Here is a 21,539-nt window from a genome sequence, read left to right on the forward strand (position 1 = left end):
GAGTTTGAGCAAACTCCGGGAAATGGTGAAGGACAGGGAAGCCTGGTGTGCTGCAGTCCATGTGGTCACAGAGTCAGACAGGACTGAGCGACTGACAACACCTGGGAAGCCCCCATCTTCAAAAGATAACTGACAAACCCAGGAAGGCTCTTTAGCCTACTTTGAGCTTTGTGCGCCACCTGCTGACTACCAAGCAGTACTAGATGGAGGAACCTCAGGGTGCCCATAAAGCCAAGAGAAACAGGCTAGCTGTGGGGACCTCAGAGCTGGCCTAAGCACTTTGAACACTTCCTGCCTCCCTGTGAATAAAACGAGAGTGACCAGAAGGGCCTGAATTTTCCTTCTGCAGTTTATGGATAGGCTGGGGACTCTTTATAGTGATCACAATCCTGGGGCAAAATGACAACAGCAGCATTGTGCATTTATTTTATATATACATTTTTACATTTAAAAAAAAAGGATTTTTTGAAAAAAAAGATTTTTCAAAAATTGAGTGACTGAATAGATATTTGAAATCCCAGAAGGAGGAATGGAGTCCCTGATGGACTCAGAGGCTCCCACTTCCTACAGTCTCTCCATCACAGGATTTCAGAAGAGTGGTGGTTAAGAACACAGGCTCTGTTAGGTTCCAGTCCTGGAAGAAGGAAGATTGAATGTGTGTGCTCAGTCGTGTCCAACTCTTTGTGAACCCATGGACTGTAGCCGGCTCCTCTGTCCAATCCTGGATCCACACAGCACTTATCAGCTGTGTGACCCTGACTAGGATTATACTTTGTCCCTAGACATCCTTGCCTACTGGCTGGGCTGATTAGACAAGCATGCTATAAAAAAAAAAAGCAACGTGTCTGTCCAATGGAACTGTGAACAAACCAGGGATACTTCCTTGACAGACAAAAGAAATACAAGCCAATCACATGTCACTCACTTAATATATATGTATTGAGCGGTTATTACTTACTGTCTCTGTGCTCTGGGAGATGAAGATGAGTTGACATGTGGTCTCTGCCACCACCGAGATACTTATAATTGAGTAGATGTCACCCTAATGTTTGACCAAAACAGGACAAACCAACCTTGATCACAACTCCTTCCTCCCCACATACCTTTCTCTCAAAAGTAACTAACTTACTGACTTTTATAGCCATCATTTCATTGCACTTCTTCTTGGTTTTATCACTCAAGTGTGCATGTGTAACACTGTGGTGTTGCTCATTAATTAAACATGATATGCCTTTTACATCTCCTTTACTCCATAGTTTCTCCTTCCCTCTTTTCCCCTTACCCTTATAATTTATGTTGGAGAACCCAGGCTGTTTGACCAGTGGAGTTACTGGATTTTGCTGATTTCCTATTCATGGTGCAGTTCAACACCTCTGTCCCGTGTATTTTCCACAACCAAGCAGCTAGATCAAGAGACTTGCTCTGATCCAGATTTATTCTTTTTACAAGCCTACATTAATGTTGTCATCATTCCTTTTGCCAGGAAAGAAAGAACAGAGTAAACAAGCAGATTCCCCAGACTTTGGGGGGCACCTTAGAAAGGCCGTGTATATATTTCATCCCATCCAGGCCAGCAAAGCTAACACATATGGATACAGTTAGGAACAAGGAAGAAGAGCAGCATCTGCTAATAGTAATGATACAGTAGGAATGACTATGATCAGTGACTGGCTACCCTCGAAATAAACTCAGCAGGTTTAGATACTGAAATAGGAACCAATGACCAGCATAGCTACTTCAAAACTCCTGCAGATTTATCAGCTTTCATCCCATAGGTATAATCTTTGCATTCGCTAATGCCAAGATTAGCATTTTGAGTCTCTGTGAGTCTCTCCCTTTCCCTCCCCACCCAGCCCGGAACAGCACCTGTAGCCCACCCAGAACTCTATGGCTGTACAAATTCAAGACCCTAACCTACATGAAAAGGTGCTTAACTGTTAATTATTAGAGAAATGCAAATCAAAACCATAATGAGGTATCACCTCACATCAGTCAGAACAGCCATCATTTAAATGTCTACAAATAATAAATGCTGGAGAGGGTGTAGAGAAAAGGGAACCCTCCTACACTGTTGGTGGGAATGTAAATTGGTGCAGCCACTGTGGAAAACAGGATGGAGATTCTTTTAAAAACTACAAATAGAGCTACCTTATGATTCCACAATCTCATTCCTGGGCATGTATCTGATAAAGATGAAAACTCTAATTCAAAAAGACATATGCACATCATATTCATAGCAGCACTATATACAACAGCCAAGACATGGAAGCAACCTAAATGCCCATCAACAGATGAGTGGATAAAGAAGATGTGGTACATATATACAATGTTACACTACTCAGCCATAAAAAGAATAATAAATACCATATGTAGCAGCATGGATGGACCTAGAGATTATCACACTAACTGAAAAGTAAGCCAAACAGAGAAAGAGAGATCGAATATCATACAATATCACTTATATGTGGAATATAAAAAATGATACAAATGAACTTATTTATAAGACAGAAGCAGACTCACAGATGGTTTCCAAAGGGGAAAGGAGTGGTGGGATAAATTGGGAATTTGGGATTAACACATACACATTACTACATATAAAATAAACAACAAGAATTAACTGTATAGCACAGGGACCTATTTCAATGTCTTGTGAACGTGAAAGTTGCTCAGTAGTGTCTGACCCTTTGCAACCCTACAGACTGTAGCCCACCCAGATCCTCTGACCATGGGATTCACCAGGCAAGAATACTGGAGTGGGTTGCCTTTCCCTTCTCCAGGGGGATTTTTTCGACCCAGGGATCAAACCTGGGTCTCCTGAATTGCAGGCAGACTCTTTACCAACTGAGCCACCAGGGAAGCCCAATAATAACTTGCAGCAATAGTTAAAGGAATCTGAAACAGTATATAGAGATGTGTGTTAACTGAATCACTTTGCTGTACACTTGAGTAATTGTGAGTCAACGCTACTTCAGTTAAAAATCTATAACATCTTCCTTTTAATCCTTATTTAGTTCTACAAGTAACAATCAGTTCAATGCTTATCACCAGTTCTAACTCCAGCAAGTTTGTTTTAGTTTTGCCTCAAGGTCATTTTCTAGTACCGGATAGTTTAGGGACTCACAGGAACAGTATTCCTCAACTTCTTGCATTTTGATAATAGTTTGTCTAGACCTTTTATATTTGAAAACCAGTTTTGTTAGATCTAAAATCTCTAACTCACATTTTCTTTCTTTGAGTGTCTTAAATATATCTCTTCATTTTCTTTTGGTACAAAGCATCGCTTGTATCAGTCAGCATTCAATCATAGAAGCAGAATCCTGTGAGTGATACAGAATGAGGGATTAATACAGGGATTAGACCTTACACAGTTGAAGGAGCTGTTGCAGAAGACTGTGTGTGTCTGCTGCCTCTGTGACTAGCATAGAGACTGAAGTCTCTAAAAGCCAGCTCAGCTAGCAGATGGAAATTTAGATGTGAAGTGGAAGAGAGAAAGAACAAATTGGAATTTGGGAAGACAAACTGGAACCTGTATATATCTCTTTCTACTGTCAGCGTCAATGGTGTGAAGACCCACAAGAGAATTTAGTGCATTCACCATGGAGCTCTGTATGCGCTGGCCCAGGACTTAAAGAGCTGAAGGAAGTGATCTGGTGGGAATTTGAAGAAGCTGTGGTCCCAGGTGGTATCCCACGTCGATAAGGTGAGCCAGCAGACAAGCAGCAACGTGCATGAGTTGGATCAGTGCCTGGGGCTCTCCTCAAACCCTCCAAGTGTGAAAACAACAACAAAATAGCTGCTCCTTCTCTTAAGCTTTCCAAATCTTATGCAAATTTTTCTCTTGATCAACCCTCATTCAGAACCACAGAGGGGAGGCAATTCTGATAAATTTGAGTTTAACTAAAATGACATAGTACATTACTACGCTGTTAAAAAGGTCTGATGACAATTTAATTACATTTCCCTAATAAGTCATACGCCTTTTGTCTAGATGCATCAAATATTTTTTTTTCTTTTTCTTCAAAGGTCAGTGATTTTATCAGATCATGTCTTAGTGCTGGTCATGCTAGATTGATTTTCTTAGGTATATATTATACTCATAATATGCTGCATCGTATTTGCTCATGTTTATTTCTGGAAATTTTTCTTAATTATAAGTTTTAATATTTGTTCTGAGCCCTTGCTCTGGTTTTTGATCGTCTTTCTGGTATGCTTTTATTTTCTGTAATGATGTTATTTTGTACCTTTTTTTTAAAGACAATTTTTTAAGAGTAGTTTTAGGTTCACAGCAGCATTGAGAGGAAAGTAGAGGTTTCCCACAGACCCCTATCCCTACACAAGCACAGCTTCCCCCATTATCAGCATCCCCCACCAGAGTGGTACCTTTGTTCAAACTGAGGAACCTACACTGACACATCGAAGTCACCCAAAGCCCACAGTTTACATTAGGGCTCACACTTGGCATTCTATTCTATTGGGTTTGAACAGATGTATAATGACATGTATCCATCATTATAGTATCGTACAGAGTTTTCTCACTGCCTGAAAAACCCTCTGTGATCCACCTATTCATTCCTATCTCTTTCCTAATCCCTGGCAACTATGCTATTTTCATATCATAACCTGTCCCCGCAGGTTTGCCTTTTCTGAAATGTTACACAGCTGGAATCACACGGTATACGGCCTTTTCAGTTCGGCTTCTTTCACTTAGTCAAAGTATTTGGGGTTCCTCCATGTCTTTTCATGGCTTGATAGTGCATTTGTCTTTAGTGCTGAATAATATTCCACTGTCTGGATGTACCACAGTTTATTTATCCACTCAGTTACTAAAGGGCAACTTGGTTGCTTTAAAGTTTTGGTAATTATGAAAATAAAGATGCTATAAACATCTCTGTATTCTTAGAGTTTTGTTCTTTATTCTCTCTTTTCCTTATAGTAACTCTGCATGGCATTTCACCTTACTCCCTTTGTTTTGCCATTTCTACATGAACTTAGTTTTCCTGTGTTATTGGAAGAGGCTCTGCTCAGCTAGCGTTTCTAACTTCCTAGATCTCCTTCTTTTTTTTTTTTCTTGTAGTGTTCCCAACCATGGTGTCTTGATTATTGAGATTTCCTGGATCTGTTCCCCTTCCCTACTTTTATCAGGATCTTTTCTTTCCTTCATCTTTGTTGAACTTGTCCAAGGAGTTTCTCCTCAGTATGAAGCTTTGTCCTGGCCTTAGTTGGTCGGTTTCAAGAGTTCATGGACTGTTCTAGTTCCTTTAGGTCTAATCACAGGCCCGAGCACCTACCTGCTATTAGAGTAGGAGAAGAAAAATCCCTCTCTAGTTTCAATTGCTGTTCCCAAATTGGCCTGCTACCATCTATCCTGTTTTCAGGCTTCCTGTTGCTTCCTTCTGTGTTCTCTTGCCAGATGAGATGCTTAAAACGCATAGTTCTTGTGGCTCTTGGTGGTTTGTCCCAATTCACTTGTATTACAGGATTTGTGGGACAACTTGCTGTCCAAATTTTTGTAAATATAAAAATATAAATGTAAGAATCAATGGGTTTTGGGGACTTCCCTGTCAGTCCAGTGGTTGGGAGTCTGCACTTTCACTGCAAGGGGCACGGGTTCAATCCCTGGCTAGGGAACTAAGATCTTGCATACCATGCAGCATAGCCAAAAAAGGGGGAAAAAATCAATGGGCTTTTGGTTTTGACATGTAGTTGTTTGTCTGTTTTTATGTGAACATTCAGGAAAATCCAAAATCTATTGCTGCCTCTGCTGATATCATCTTCCAGAATCTGTGCACTACATTTCATAGTAAAAAAACTGAGGTATAGGAAGATTCATTGGTAATTAGTTTGTAGTGGGATTTTCTGAGGTTGCAGTGATGGCAGGGAGCCAGTGTTGATTGCTGAGAATAGGAGTGTCACTATCAGACCAGATCATTTGAAAGATCAACTTGGCAGAGGTTTAGTGACTAGAGAAAGATACTGGAGTGGGAAGACCAATTATGACAGTATTTTTCCATTCCTAATAGGGGATTATAATAAGGGAGAGGTAAGGGGGAATAGCAAGAAATAGACATGAGAAATACAAAGGAGGCTAAATCAAGTGGCTTGGTGATTAAGGAGAGTTAGAGAAGAGTCAGAGTCAATTGGAAATTCCCAGGATGAATGTCAAGGGCAGTGGCATTGCCCCAGACATCAGTAGAGATGAGCGTGAGGATCTGGTGACAGTGAGAGTGAGGGGGTTGAGGGAGAGGAGTGAGTAATTTTTTGAAAACTTGGGTTTGATGCAAGATAGAGATGTTGTGTATGAATGTATGGAGCTCAGCAAAAGATCCACACTAGACACACATTTGGGAGTCATCTGCATTTTTAAATTTAAATAATACCAATTTAGCTGAACACACACATATTTTCATATGGGCTTCCCAGGTGGCGCTAGTGGTAAAGAACCTGCCTGCCAATGCAGAAGATGTAAAAGCTGCGAGTTCAATCCCTGGATGGGGAAGATCCCCTAGAGGAGGGCATGGCAATCCACTGTACTATTCTTGTCTGGAGAATCCCATGGACAGAGGAGCCTGTTGGGCTGCAGTCCAGATGGTTGCAAAGAGTTGGACATGACTGAAGCAACTTAACACACACATATACACTTCTATATATTCTTAAATAATAGTGTAATGTAACTTATCTGACCTATAAAGCAAGTATAGGGAATTTAGAAAGCTACATTTATTTTAGCCTTTAAAAAAGACATATATCAATTCTTCTGTAAACTTAAATATCATTTTGTACTTTTATTTCACATTTTGGAAAATTCCAGGACACTATGTAGAGCCACCTTCTACCCAAAATTTACAGAACAATTTAACTACCAGAGTGTTTGCCTTGGTTTAAAATTTAGAATGCTTAAAATATGATTCACTTATTTTTTCTTCTACTGATTAAAAGTAAGTTCTTCTATGCCTTAATTAAAAGTCTCAGTAAAAAGTGTTTAAGGCTTTTTATGATCACTAATAGTTGGCTTGCAGTAAATTCATATGAGTAAAAATTTCCCTTTTACTCATCCAAACACTTTGGAGAGGTAGGAAGAATGTATTTTGAGATAAGAATATTGAGTAAATTTTTGATAATAATAACAGTGGTTTTGCACAGTTAATTTATATAGATTTTATTTTTCTCATCAGTATGTAATATCTATCTTCTTAAAATGAGGTATAGTTGGTTTACTATATTATATTACTTTCACTGTGTGGAAGACAGTGATTTAGAATGTTTATAGATTATAACTCCATTTACAGCAGGACTGATGTTGAAGCTGAAACTCCAATACTTTGGCTACCAGATGTGAGGAACTGACCCATTGGAAAAGACCTTGATGTTGAGAAAGATTGAAGGCAGGGAGAGAAGGGGATGACAGAGGATGAGATGGTTGGATGGCATCACTGACTCAATGGACATGAGTTTGAGTAAACTTCAGAAGTTGGTGATGGACAGGGAGGCCTGGAGTGCTGCAGTCCATGGGGTCCCAGAGAGTCAGACAGACTGAGCCACTGAACTGAACTGAACTGAATAGTTGTTTTGGCTGTAGTCCCTGTGCTGTACAATATATCCTAGTAGCTTATTTATTTTATACATAGTAGTTTTATTTCTTTTTAAAATTTTATCTATTTATTTTTGGCTGTGCTGGGTCTTTGTTGCTGCCAGGGCCTTTCTCTGGTTGCAGCGAGCGGGGCTGCTCTTTAGTTGTGCTGCACTGGTTTCTCACTGCGGTGGCTTCTGAAGCGCTGGCTCTGGGGTGCGCGGGCTCAGTAGTTGCGGCTCCCCGGCTCTAGAGAGCACGCTCAACTTGTGGCACAAGGGCTCAGTTGCTCCACGGCATATGAGATTTCCCAGGTTAGGGATTAAAACCATGTCTCCAACATTAGCAGGTGGATGTTTCACCAATGAGCCACCAAGGCAGCCCTCCAGAAATTTTAAATGATTGTTATTTAAAAATAATTTGCACTAGTTTCACTAGAAATTGGGTCCACTGAGCTCCTCACAGTGTCATATCCGGAGAGGAACTCCCCTCCTACATTTTCCATCCCATCTTCTTTGGTTCCTTCTTTTTGTGCACAGAAGTCCTCATTCCATTTTTTCCCCCTTCAATAGATATTTATGGCCCATCAGAAAGTGTTGTTTCCATCAGGAATCATAGTTTCCATCAAGGATCATACCCTAACAAACTATTTACTCAATCAAAAAAAAAATTTTTTTTCTGATTGGATATGAAGAACTGAGGACTCTTTTTCTCCTTCTCTTATGATTATAAAAGAACAAGGAAGGACCCATACTGAAAAGGGCTGGAGACTATCTGAAGTGAATGGAAAATTCCAACACCTTTTAGATGGAAAGAAGATGGGGGGTTGAATGATGAAGTGGGGTAAAGGAAGCTGCACACTTGGAAAGGTGAGAAGCTTATACTGTGGATGAGCTGATCCTTCTTTCAGATCCTTAGATAGGGTCATGCATTCCAGGTACAAAGTATGATGAAAAAGAACTGAGAGTAGGGTTAAAAATAGATATTAATTTAAATATTGTGTTCAAAATGGCTGATTTTTTTCTACTCCCATTCACAGAATACCCAGCACCCAGGTGTTCACTTCCTAGACAAAAACCCCAGCGGTTTTTGTCCCAAAATGGGACAAAATGAAAAACTACTTCTCTATCCAAAAGGGAAAACTGTCGGAAAGTACTTGAGAAAGTGAAGGTGCTGTTGCTCCAGAGTAAATTTCTGTATTAAGGTATTTCTATTTGAGGTGTGCATGTGTGCTAAGTCAATTCAGTCATGTCCAACTCTTTGCAACTCCATGGACTATAGCCCACCAACTCCTCTGTCCATGGGCTTCTCCAGGCAAGAATACTAGAGTGGATTGCCATTTCCTTCTCTATTTGAGGCAGAGACTGCTAATTGCTCTCCAATATCCACTGTCCTCTTTAGGAGGGAACATACCTGCATGGAAAATACCAAATGCCGTGGAGTGAGATAGTGGAGCAGACAGAACCATCATGCACTATGGTGGGAGTATAAATTGGTACAACTACTTTAGAAAACTCTTTGACAGTATTTACTAAGAATGAACATATACATACCCCATGACCCAGCAATTCCACTCCTAATTATATAGCCAATAGATGTATGTATATATGTTTGCTAAAATTCACTAGAATGTTCACAGCAGTACTATTCACAATATCCCCAAACTGGAAACTATCCAAATGCCAGTCAACAATGAAAGAGATATGTTAGTTGTAGGATATTTGCACAAAAGACTTTGCAATAAAAAATTAAACAACTGAGACCTAATCAAACATAAAATCTTCTGCACAATAAAGGAAACCATCAACAAAACGAAGAGACAACCTACTGACTGGGAGAAAATGTTTGCAAAAGCTGCAACCAACAAGGGGCTATATTCCAAACTATACAAACAGCTCATACAACTCACCATCAAAAAATTCAAACAATCCAATAAAAAATGGGTATGAGACTGAAATAAAATATTTCTTCAAAAAAAGACATACAGATGACCAAGAAGCACGCAAAAAGATATTTAACATCACTAATTATTAGAGAAATGCAAATCAAAACCATAATGAGGTATCATCTTACATTGGTCAGAATGGCCATTATCAAAAAGTCCATAAATAATAAATGCTGGAGAAGCTGTGGAGAAAAGGGAACCCTCCCACACTCTTGGTGGGAATGTAAATTAGTGCAGCCGCTAAGGAAAACAGTAGGGAGAATCCTTAAAAAACTAAAAATAGAGCTACCATGTGATCGGGCAACCCCAATCCTGGGCTTATGTCCGGAAAAGATGAAAACTTTAATTCAAAAAGATATGTGCACATATTTATAATAGCCAAGACATGGAAACAACCTAAGTGCAAATGAATGAATAAAGAAAACATGGTATATATAGAACGGAATACTACTTGGCCATAAGAAGAATGAAATATTGCTATACACGCTACTATATATAAAACAGACAAACAATAGGACCTACTGTACAGCACAGGGAAATATTTTCAGTATTTTGTAATGACCTATAAGGGAAAAAATCTGAAAAAGAATATATATATGTATACACTGAATCACTGTGCTGTATATCTAAAACTAGCATGACACTGTAAATCAACTACTTCCACACAAAAATCAAATAAAAAGTAGGTGGCAACTCACCTGGGTGTGGTTTATGTAAGGAAGACTTAAAGAATCTCTTATTTTGGACCTACTTTGAAAACTCCCTGCCCTATATAAAAACATTGACCAGTAGCTAGCTATGAAAGGGAAAGTTGCTCAGTCATGCCTGACTCTTTGTGACCCCAAGGACTGTATAGTCTCCAGGACAGAATACTGGAGTGGGTAGCCCTTCCCTTCTCCACAGTATCTTCCCAACCCAGGGATTGAACCCAGGTCTCCCACATTGTAGGCAGATTCTTTACCAGCTGAGCCACAAGGGAAGCCCAAGAATACTGGAGTGGGTGGCTCATCCCTTCTCCAGGGGATCTTCCCAACCCAGGAATCAAATCGGGGTCTTCTGCATTGTAGGCAGATTCCTTCCCAACTGAGCTATGAGGGAAGCTCGCCAGTAGTTATACATTTATGACTTCATTTTTATTTTATTTTTTTAATGACTTCATTTTAAAATGTTTACATATGTCTGTATGCTTTTTGATTCTCACTTGATCCAACTATTCTGATTAACTATTGCAGCAGAGGAGATGGAAGCAGGGTTTAAGCAAAAAGTGGATTCAAAACCTTTTTGTTCACAGTGGAACAGGATGTCCAGGGAAGAGGTAAGTGGACTGGAGAGGAGTGCCTTAGACGGGTGGATAGAAATGAACATCCAAAGAAAGAATCTGGAAGGGATTTGTACCTGGGACAGCAGTGGTCCTTAAAGAGGCTTCGGAGAGCAAAGATTAGGAGGTGCAGGGTGGGGATGGAAAACTGGCTGCAAAGGGAATGTGTTGATGGGATACATTACAGGTACTCCATCTACAGTGTGGCCCCAAGGAGCCCAATTCAGGGGAAGTCCAATGGAAGCTTCAGGACTAGACTTGAAGGGGAATTCCAAACTCTCTCCTCTTGGCTGAGGAGTCTGGACAACAAACTCCTCTGTTCACCTGTCTGGCATTATCTCATCCTCGAAAAACTGCCAAGATGGTTAACTCATTCTTCACTGAAAACACCCCCACACTTCAAATGATCCCACCTCTCTTATCTCTCCTGCCTATTGATCTTATTTATTCACCAAAATTGGGTGGGCATGACAGGCAAACAGCGATGACACTGTTTAGCTGCCATCATCCGCAGGCTGGTGTGTGTGTTCAACTCCTAGCTGGCAGTAGAATTAGCATCAGGGAGTGCTTGCCAAATGCATAAGGGTGGGTGAGTTTTGCTCTCTTTTGCTCACCTGCCTGAGCTTCTGTGAGAAACCCTGCGGGCAAAGAGCAGCCGACAAGACAGGGACCTGCACATCTGAGGGCCAGACGAACCAGTGGGTGTTAGGTGGGGACCCTGAAACCAGACACAGAGACACTGGTCTGGGTGTGGTTTCCTCGGGGGGCTGGGCCTCAGATTCCCATAAATGGCTTATTTTCCTTCAGGTCCCCCACCCCAGGTCCAAGTCCGGGCAAGATGGGCAAATACAGGATTCGCGTCGCCACCGGAGACTCGCTCTTGGCGGTCTCCAGTAACCTGGTGCAGCTGTGGCTGGTGGGCGAGCATGGGGAGAAGGACCTGGGGAAGATACTGCGGCCGATACGGATCAGGGTAAGTGGAGACGGTGGGGACAGCGGCGGTGGCGGAGGGGCGCACATGGCGGGGCGGGGGGGGACGCTGGGGCCTCGGCAGCGAGGGACCCCTGGGCATCTGGGGAAGGAGGTCGGGCACGGGTGGGGTGCCAGGTAGCAAAAGAGAAGGCGAGAGGTCTGGGAGAGAAGCGCTGCCCGTCCTTGCCCGTGTGGAGGGGCAGAGAAAAGGAAACGTCTGCCGGCCTGAGTCCCCCTCGGAGTGGCTTGTTCTTCCTCGCCTCCAACCCGGATTCATGTCTCTTCCGGGGAGCGGTCGGAGGGGAAAGAGAGGCCCGGCTTCTCGGAGGGTTCTCTGACGGGCCCTCTCCGAGAGCCCTGCACCCCGCGTCTGAGCGCCGTCCTGTGCTGCAGGAGGTGCAGCTCGAGGTCGAAGTCTCCCTATACCTGGGGCGCCTCCTGCTGGTGAAGCTGCGCAAGCACAAAAGCCTGGTGGGTTTCGACTGGTTCTGCAAGTGGATCGCGGTCCAGGGGCCCGGCACCCAAGGCGAGGCCTTTTTCCCCTGCTACCGCTGGGTGCAGGGCAACGAGATCATCTGCTTGCCCGAGGGCACCGGTGAGGGCAGTGGGAAAACAGGGGGCGGCACCTGGTGGGCTGCATGCTCTGATGTAAGAGGGAAAGGAGAGAGAGATGGAGGGAAAGGGAGAAGGGAAAGGATGGGGCTGAGCAGCTCGGTAGTGGAAGGGGTCCGAGCACAAAGCTATGTTAACCGAGACCCTGTGCTATTGCGACCCTTTCCCCAGCCCGGACCGTGAGGGATGATCCCCAGAACCAGTTTAAGAAACATCGGGAGCAAGAGCTTGAGGAAAGAAGGAAGGTGTACCGGTGAGCCCCAGGAAGCCTTTGATCCCTAACAGATCCCAAGAAACCCACCACCCTACTTACACTGATTCCTTCTTCTTCCTTCAGATGGGGTTTCTGGAAAGAGGGATTAATCCTGCCTATAGCAGGGAATACACAATGGGATCTTCCCAGAAACGAGAGATTTCGTGAAGATAAGGATTTAGACTTCAGTCTTTCTCTAGCAAAAGTGTGAGTGCCAGGTTGTTGCTCTTCAGTTGCTAAGTCATGTCCAACTCTTTGTAACCCCATGGACTGTATGTAGCACATGAGGCATCGCTGTCCTTGATTAACCCCCTGAGTCTGCTCAAACTTTTGTCCATTGAGTCGATGATGCCATCCAACCATCTCATACTGTCACCCTTTTCCCCTCCTGCCCCCAATCCTTCCCAGCATCAGGGTCTTTTCCAATGAGTCAGCTCTTTGCATCAGGTGGCCAAAGTACTGGAGCTTCAGCTTCAGCATCAGTCCTTCCAATGAATATTCAGGGTTGATTTCCTTTAAGACTAACTGGTTTGATCTCCTTGATGTCCAAGGGACCCCCGAGTCTTCCCCAGCACCACAATTCGAGAGCATCAGTTCTTTGGCACTCAGCCTTCTTTATGTTCCAACTCTTGAGTGCTAGGTTAAGGCTGACATCTTCATCCCCAGATGCAAGGCGGGATTCTTTTCTGAACTTCTTGCACTGGCCTTCTTTCCACAGGTTGAAGGACTTGGCCTTAAAGGGGACATTAGATCTCACAAATTCTGTAAGAAGACTGGAAGACTTCAATGAAGTATTCCCGAGAGGAAAAACTCCTCTGGCTGGTCAGTTACCTTAACCTCCCCAGACCTACCCACATATTTCTACCTCAGGGATCTGAAAGGAGAGGGGAGAGGGTCGGAGAGTAATAGGGCAGTGACATCAGGAGCTCGGAGCTTACAGCGTCCTCCCACCTGATGTCCTTAGAGCGGGTCCGCAATTCCTGGAAGGATGATGCCCTATTTGGGTACCAGTTCCTCAATGGAGCAAACCCCATGCTCCTGAGACGCTCCACGAGTCTCCCGTCACGGTTGGTGCTGCCTCCGGAAATGGAAGACTTGAAGACACAGCTGGAGAAAGAACTCCAGGTGCTGCGCTTCATCACCCCAGCTATCATTCCGGTCTCCTTCTCTTGGCCTCATTCTTCTCTTCCCCTTTCCCTCATTTCCTCCCTCAGCACCTGTTTAAGCTACACCCTCCTCCATCTATACTTCAGGGTTTCGCAACTTTGGCACTGATATTTTTGGGTCAGATAACTCCCTGTTGTGGGAGGCTGTGCTGCGCACTGTAGAATGCTTAGTGGCATCTCTGGCACAACCCTCTAGCTGCCAGTAGCATCCCCCAGCTGTCCCCAGGCACTGCCGAACTTCTTCTGGGGGTAACATCTTGGGGTGAGAACCATTGATCTACGCCAACTCCTTCTGCTATTACTCCTCTTCCATCTCCACTTGCATCTCTTCTTTCTTCATTAGCTATTTCTCAGCCTTAGGGAAGAGCCCAAGCTTTTGGAGGGAAATAGCAAGACAGACTAAACAAAGTCCTGGAGACAGTTGGGGCTATGTTTTTTGGGGGGTAAGGGGATTCAGATCACAGAAATGTACGACATTTGGCTAAAGCCCGAAGGAGGGTGATAAGGGAAGAGTTTTGTGTGGGGGAAGGGGGTACAAGGAAAACCACAAAGTTCACATCAGAGAGCTCCAACTCTGATGAAAGATACTAGACATGGAAACTCTGCATTTAGGGCTTCGGTTATGGGAGCAGTGATTGGCATTTAAGTAAAAGACTTGATGGATAGCGAAAGGAATCAGCCTGACCAATGAGAGAAGGGCAGGTCAGGCCCAGAACTAACGTCAACCACTTTATCTATCCCTGCTCCCCACCCCCTAGACTGGATCTCTGTTTGAAGCTGACTTCTCCCTGCTGGATGGGGTCAAGCCTAATGTCATCATTTTTAAGCAACAGTATGTAGCAGCCCCTCTGGTCATGCTGAAGCTCCAGCCTGATGGAAGACTCTTACCTATGGTCATCCAGGTGAGAGGACCCAGGTGTCCTGCCCCCAGTCATCGATCTTCCTTAGGGGCTTGGACACCCAGGTCCTTAGCCCCCAACTCTCTCTCCTGCTCTAGCTCCAGCCACCTCGGAATGGATGCCCCCCACCTGTGTTGTTCCTGCCTTCGGATCCCCCCATGGCCTGGCTCCTTGCCAAGACCTGGGTCCGGAGCTCTGATTTCCAGCTGCACCAGCTGCAGTCACACCTGCTGAGGGGCCACCTGATAGCTGAGGTTATTTCTGTGGCCACCATGAGGAGCCTGCCCAGCCTGCATCCTATCTACAAGGTATTTCGTGCGAGCGTGCTAAGTCGCTTCAGTTGTGTCCAACTCTGTGAGACGCTATGAACTGTAGCCTGCCAGGCTCCTCTGTCCAGGGGATTCTCCAGGCAAGAATACTGGAGTGGGCTGCCATTTCCTCCTCCGGGGGATCTTCCCGACCCAGGGATAGAACCCGCGTCTCTTATGCCTCCTGCGTTGGCAGGCAGGTTCTTTACCACTAGCGCCACCTTTCAGCATCTCTTAATTCTGCATCTCACTGCCCTTCAGATTTCACACTCCCAGACTCTGGAGATGTTTACACATGATCTTGTGGCATGTTAGGTTAGTAGCAATCTCAGTTTACACATACACACATATACACAGTGCTATGGAAATGCCTAGGATTAAAGAAAGAATGAGAATGGGTTTTACAAAGAAATTGAAATTTGGGCTGAGGATGTTGTCAGTTGGATGGTAAGGGGTGGGACATTTCAGTCAGAGAGATCTGTGGAGGTACATGGATGATGACTGATATCAGGTGTGACTGGGTGTGAGTGATCGAAGTGCTGGGTAGGAGGAAAGGGAGGTGGGAGAAGATGAGGGGGATAGCCCTGTTCCTTCGTGGGGAGAAGAATTAAGAGCTGTGCTTGAAATGTCAGGAAAGGGAATTCCCTGGTGGCCTAGTGGTTAGGATTTGAGCTTGTACTGCCAAGGCCTGAGTTCATTCCTTGGTTGGGGAACTGAAATCCCACAAGTCATGTGGTGTGGCAAAAAAAAAGTAAAGAAAAGAAAAAGTCAGGAAGGCAGTTAGATACATGAGCCTGGAGTTCTTGGAACAGGTCAGGATTAAAGGTATAGATTTCTTTCTTTTTTTCTTTTGTTAGGTAAGAAGTGGATATATTTTGAGAGAAACACACTCCACAGACAGAGTGTGGGCCATCTTAGAAGGCGAGTGTGGCTGAAGGCATAGATTTTAAAGTTATCAGAAAACAGACATATCTAAAGTCATTATGAAGACTAGATTAAGTTGTCTAGGGTTTGTAGCTACAGCAGAGAATCTGACCCAGATATAACTCTAGGGTGTCACAACCCTTATAAATTGAAAAGAGGGAATGAAGTAAGAAAAGGAGCAAGAGGAGAGCTATCTACTGAGGAAGGAGGGAAACAAAAAGTGTGATACCAGGACGGCCAAAAGGAAAAAATGTTTCAAGAGAGAGGTGTGACTGTGTCAAATGCTGTTGAGAAGCAAACACAGTTACAAACAGAGAAGTGACATTTGGATTTGTCGATATGGAAGTCATTGGTTAATCCACTGGTTAGTCCTATCTTAGGAGAGTGGAGGTGGCAGAAGCCCGATCAGTGTGGGCTGAGCAGAAAAATATCATATGAGGAAGTAGAGACAATACTAGGTGACGCCTTTAAGACTTGCTATGAGAAACAGACTTACAGACTGACAGAACGAACTTATGGTTACCGGGGCGGGGGAGGGGGGAGGGACTAGTTAGGGAGTTTGGGATTGACATGTACACACTGCTATATTAAAGATGTCCATTGGCAGATGAATGGATAAGGAAGTTGTGGTACATATACACAATGGAATATTACTCGGCTGTAAAAAAAAGAACACATTTGAGTCAGTTCTAATGAAGTGGATGAAACTGAAGCCTATTATACACAGTGAAGTAAGTCAGAAAGAGAAACACCAATACAGTATATTATTAATGCATATATATGGAATTTAGAAAGATGGTAATGACAACCCTATATGCAAGACAGCAAAAGAGACACAGATGTAAAGAACAGACTTTGGACTATGTGGGTGAAGGCGAGGGTGGGACAATTTGAGAAAATAGCATTGAAATATGTATATTACCATATGTAAAATAGATGACCAGTGCAAGTTCGATGCGTGAAGCAGGGCACTCGAAGCTGGTGCTGTGGGACAACCCAGAGGGATGGGGTGGGAGGGAGGGAGGAGAGGGGTTCAGGATGGGGGGACACATGTACCCTGTGGCTGATTCATGTCGATGTACGGCAAAAAAACAATACTGTAAAGTAATTAGCCTCCAATTAAAATAAATAAATTAATTTAAAACAAAACAACAAAAAAAGATGGACAGTCAACAAGGACCTACTGTATAGCATAGGGAACTCTGTTCCTTATTGTGTGACAACCTAAATGGGAAAAGAATTTGAAAAAGAATAGATACATGTATATGTACAACTTAGTCACTTTGCTTACACCTGAAACTAATACTTTATTGATCAACTATACTCCAATATAAAATAAAAAGTTTTAAAAAAGAAGACTTGCTATGAGAGGGGAAGCAAGCAATGAGGATGCTGCTAGAGAGTGGTTTAAGTTTAAGCCAAGGGTTTTTTTTTTTTAGAGTATCAAATACTAAGTGAGAGAGAGAGGAGAGAGAGAGAACGAGCAGGAGTGACATTCCTAGGGAAGGCAAAGAGGATGTGAGGAGTTTGGGTTGGAAGGCAGTAGAGATACTTTACTGATAGGAATAAGACACAGGTATAAGACAAAATTTCACATGTAGGAAACTTTCTAGTTTTTGTGATGTGAGACAAAGGACTCCTAAAATTCTTATATATTACATGAAACTGTGCAAATAAGTGAACTTCTAAAACCTTTGACCTTGGGTAACCCCAAGAAGACAGTTCCTCATCTTGCTTCTCCCAAATCTTACAATCCAATAGGCACTCTCTTCTTTTCATGAAGACCCATCCTTTCCCCTGTTTATTTCCTCTCTCTGGTCCTTTAATCTCCTTTCCACTCATGGCTCCTGGGACCCCTCTTATTTGACTGTGTCCCAATTCTTTCTTCCATAATCAGCTCCTGATTCCACACTTTCGCTACACCATGGAGATCAACGTGCTGGCCCGGAGTAACCTTGTCTCTAAATGGGGAATTTTTGATCTGGTATGGAGAGGGATGGGTAAAGAGGGAGGAGGGTACAAGGATGAAGGAATTCACTAGCTCATTCCTCCCTGAAGCTCTGTGTCCTCTACCAAAGGTCTCCCCCTGATCTGCCTCACGCCTGAGTAGCTTCCTTCATAAAGGGGCCTGAGGAGGGCCACTGGGCTTGAATCTCCTGACCCTGACTGCCATTCCCCTTGGATGACATGTGCTGTGTGCTTAATCGCTCAGTCATGTCCTACTCTTTGCAACCCCATGGACTGTAGCCCTCCAGGTTCCTCTGTCCATGGAATTCTCCAGGCAAGAATACTGGAGAGGGTTGCCATGCTCCTCTCCAGGGGATCTTCCCAACCCAGGGATTGAACCCAGGTCTCCCACATTGCAGGCAGATTCTTTACCATCTGAGCCACCAGGGAAGCCCTCAGCTGACATGGCAAACACCAATTTATCTCCTGTGGGTTGCCCTCAGGTGGTGAGCACTGGGAGTGGCGGCCATGTAGACATTCTCCAGAGAGCCACAGCTGGTCTGACCTATCGCTCCTTCTGCCCTCCTGATGACCTGGCAGACCGTGGGCTCCTGGATGTGAAGTCTTCTCTCTATGGCCAAGATGCGCTCAGGCTCTGGGGAGTCATCAGCCGGTGAGAGCAACACGGACAGGGAAGACCCAGTGGGCCCTCTGGTGAGAACAAGGGGGACTGCAGATCCAGAAGGTCCTAGGCTGGCCATCTGAGACCCAGTGTCTTCTTCCTTGGGGAGCAGGTATGTAGAGAAGATGGTCAGTCTTTTCTACAAGAGTGATGGAGCTGTGAAGGATGATCCAGAACTGCAGGCCTGGTGTAGAGAGATCACTGAAACTGGACTGCAGGGGGCCCAGGACCGGGGGTAAGGCCCAGATCCCTCCCCACTGACCCTGTGTCAACTCACACCCATCCGTCAACAATCCATATCTTTTCACAATACTGTAAGTCACCCTAGGGGGGTTTGGGGGGAATGGATACATGTATATGTACCGCTGAATCCCTTTGCTGTTCACCTGAAACTCACAAGTTTGTTAACTGGCTATACCTCAGTGCAAAAAAAAAAAAAAGTTTAAAGCCAAAAAAAATTTAAGACACCCTACCTCAAGACTCAGAGCTTCCTCCAGAAATTCTAATTCTAATCACTCCTGATTCCCCAACCCCTTTCCTTTCTCACCCTCTCATACAGCATTCCCCATCCTCATGCAACTTGCTAAGAGCTTCCTCTAGAACCTAATACATTTCCCTTAGTTATTTTCCCTCACCTTTTCCTACCCTGTCTCCCTAATGCCAAGATTCAGCCAAGCCCATAAACATGTGAATACACACTATGCGTGTACTAGAGGCACAACCACACACAGGAATTCTTTTCTGTATCCCCAGATATCTTTCACTGCCTGAGATCAACTGTCTCCTGTCCTGGTCTCAAAGCCTCAAATTCTTACCTCACACAGGTTCCCCATCTCCTTAGAGTCCCGAACTCAGCTCTGCCACTTCATCACCATGTGCATTTTCACGTGCACTGGTCAGCATGCTTCCACCCACCAGGGCCAGGTAACCTGTTGTGATCCTTGCCCCCTGGGCCTCCTGGGAGGTAGAAGATAGGGGAGACCAAATGCCTGGGTCATCAGCCTGGGTTTCTGAGAGGCTCTCCTACCTGCAGCTGGACTGGTACTCCTGGATCCCGAATGGTCCATGCACCATGCAGAAGCCCCCGCCCATTTCCAAGGATGTGACAGAGAAGGATATAGTAGACTCACTGCCCAGTCTGCACCAGGCCCGAACACAGAAAACCTTCATAAAATTCCTTGGCCGACGCCAGCCTGTCATGGTTAGAGATGGATGCCTATGCCCTGGGGGAGAAGGAGCAGTGTTCTTGGCCGAGGGGTCCACGGGCTGAGCCTTTTTGTTCTCCCCTGTCAGGTGGCCTTGGGGCAGCACAAAGAAAGCTATTTCTCTGACCCTGGGCCTCAAGCTGTGCTGAAGCAATTCCAGGAGGAGCTGGCTGCCCTGGACAAGGAGATTGAGGTCCGGAATGCAGGCCTGGACCTGCCCTATGAGTATCTTCGACCCAGCATGGTAGAGAACAGTGTGACCATCTGATGCCTTGCACACATCATTCCCAAACTCTGCCCTCCTTAAGTACCCTTTGAGTACCCCACCCTCCTTGGCCACAGCCTCTGGTGAACAGATTGTCCCCTAATCGGTGGTCAGTGCTCAGGGATGCTGCATCACCCAACTCTAGGGAATACATAATGAATCGTTCCCACTGAATTTTGGAACCCATCCCTACCCACAGCTGCCCTACCTTAATGTCCACCTAGCCCTACACTTCTTTGTCCTTTGTTCCCGTCTCCTCTTTCTCAAAGAACCTAGTTTGTATATAAATGAAATGAAAAGATATATAAAATAAATGAAAAGATCTAATTAAATAATAAAGTTGTTTATGCATGGTGAAGGAAGGAGGTAGGAAAAAAGATCTTAGTTTGTTTCCTGTCCTCTCATTCAGATTCCAAGGAAGAAAAATAAAGATGCTTTCCTGGAACAAAAATTTCTTCCTGTAATTAATGCATCCTTCAAGGGTTTTCTTAAACCTTTTAAACCTAAATTAGGGAAGTTCTGACTGATTGCCCAAAGCATTTAATACCAGCAAAGTTGTATAGGAAATTATAAATCAGGGTTGAGAGCAGTGTGGAAGAAAAGAGAAGGCAAGGAGGGCCTATTGGTAGAACTGAGAAATCACCAGGGAAAATATACATGTGAAATGTCAAGGGGTTACCCTGGATGACTAGGTCTGTACCTTTGACAGGGGCCAGTGAAATAAATAGGGGCATGTAGGATTTAGAATAGAATCCATTTGAATTCTCCTTCTAGTTGTAGGAAAACACATTTTAAGAAAACAGTCCTTAAAAACAGGAGTTTCACACCCTGGAAGATTCTTCTTGTTCTTTTCCACCTGCATCTGTACAGAGACACATGTGGAAGAGAACAAAAAAATCTTCTGTATGAAGAGGACTCTCACCAGAAACATACTGCTAGGGAGCAGATCAAAATTATACTTCCAATATGAGTTTAGAAAAACCTCATGATTTAATCACAACTGTGAAGGAATATAAAAAAGAAAGGGTAAGAAGGGAATTAGCAGAATTATTAGAGAAATGGAAATCGAAACTACAATGAGGTACCACTTCACACTGGTCAGAATGGCCATCATTAAAAACTCTACAAAAACCAAATGCTGGAGAGGGTGTGATGAAAAGTACTCCTATACTGTTAGTGGAATGTAAGTTGATGCAGCCACTATGGAGAACAGCATGGAGTTTCCTCAGAAAACTAAAAACAGAATCATCACACGATCCAGCAATCTCATCCCTCAACATATATCCAGGCAAAACTCTAATTCAAAAAAGTACATGTGCACTATTCACAATAGCCAAGACATGGAAACAACTTAAAAGTCCATTAACAGATGAATGGATAAAGATGTGGTACATATATACAGTGGAATACTACTCAGCCATAAAAAGAATAAAATAATGCCATTTTCAGCAACATAGATGCAACTAGAGATTATCA

The 21,539-nt window shown here is 43.9% G+C and overlaps 1 protein-coding gene and 1 long non-coding RNA gene across 2 annotated transcripts in view; one reads left to right on the forward strand and one right to left on the reverse strand.

Moving 5' to 3' along the window:
- LOC133057141 (uncharacterized) overlaps positions 1 to 21,539 on the reverse strand; it is a 109,110-nt gene that overhangs the window by 23,244 nt on the left and 64,327 nt on the right. The window lies entirely within an intron of this gene.
- On the forward strand, positions 11,363 to 20,316 carry LOC133055958 (polyunsaturated fatty acid (12S)/(13S)-lipoxygenase, epidermal-type-like). The gene is made up of 15 exons (XM_061141039.1): positions 11,363 to 11,415; positions 11,638 to 11,803; positions 12,196 to 12,397; positions 12,586 to 12,667; positions 12,752 to 12,874; positions 13,386 to 13,489; positions 13,632 to 13,792; positions 14,592 to 14,735; positions 14,831 to 15,040; positions 17,862 to 17,948; positions 18,415 to 18,584; positions 18,706 to 18,828; positions 19,418 to 19,517; positions 19,627 to 19,794; positions 19,887 to 20,316. Exons 2-15 carry the CDS (start codon positions 11,669 to 11,671, stop codon positions 20,064 to 20,066), a joined length of 1,989 nt encoding a protein of 662 aa, XP_060997022.1. The 5' UTR covers positions 11,363 to 11,415; positions 11,638 to 11,668; the 3' UTR covers positions 20,067 to 20,316.

Source organism: Dama dama, chromosome 5 (genome assembly GCF_033118175.1).
Source record: "Dama dama isolate Ldn47 chromosome 5, ASM3311817v1, whole genome shotgun sequence".
Taxonomy (NCBI): domain Eukaryota; kingdom Metazoa; phylum Chordata; class Mammalia; order Artiodactyla; family Cervidae; genus Dama; species Dama dama.

What these genes read in the sequence shown, in the direction of transcription:
- LOC133055958 (XM_061141039.1), top strand. Translation starts at nt 11,669, where the DNA reads ATGGGCAAATACAGGATTCGCGTCGCCACCGGAGACTCGCTCTTGGCG. An exon ending in GCCTGCATCCTATCTACAAG is followed by an intron (nt 15,041 to 17,861) that starts GTATTTCGTGCG and finishes TTCCATAATCAG; the next exon opens with CTCCTGATTCCACACTTTCG. An exon ending in CTTCCACCCACCAGGGCCAG is followed by an intron (nt 19,518 to 19,626) that starts GTAACCTGTTGT and finishes TCCTACCTGCAG; the next exon opens with CTGGACTGGTACTCCTGGAT.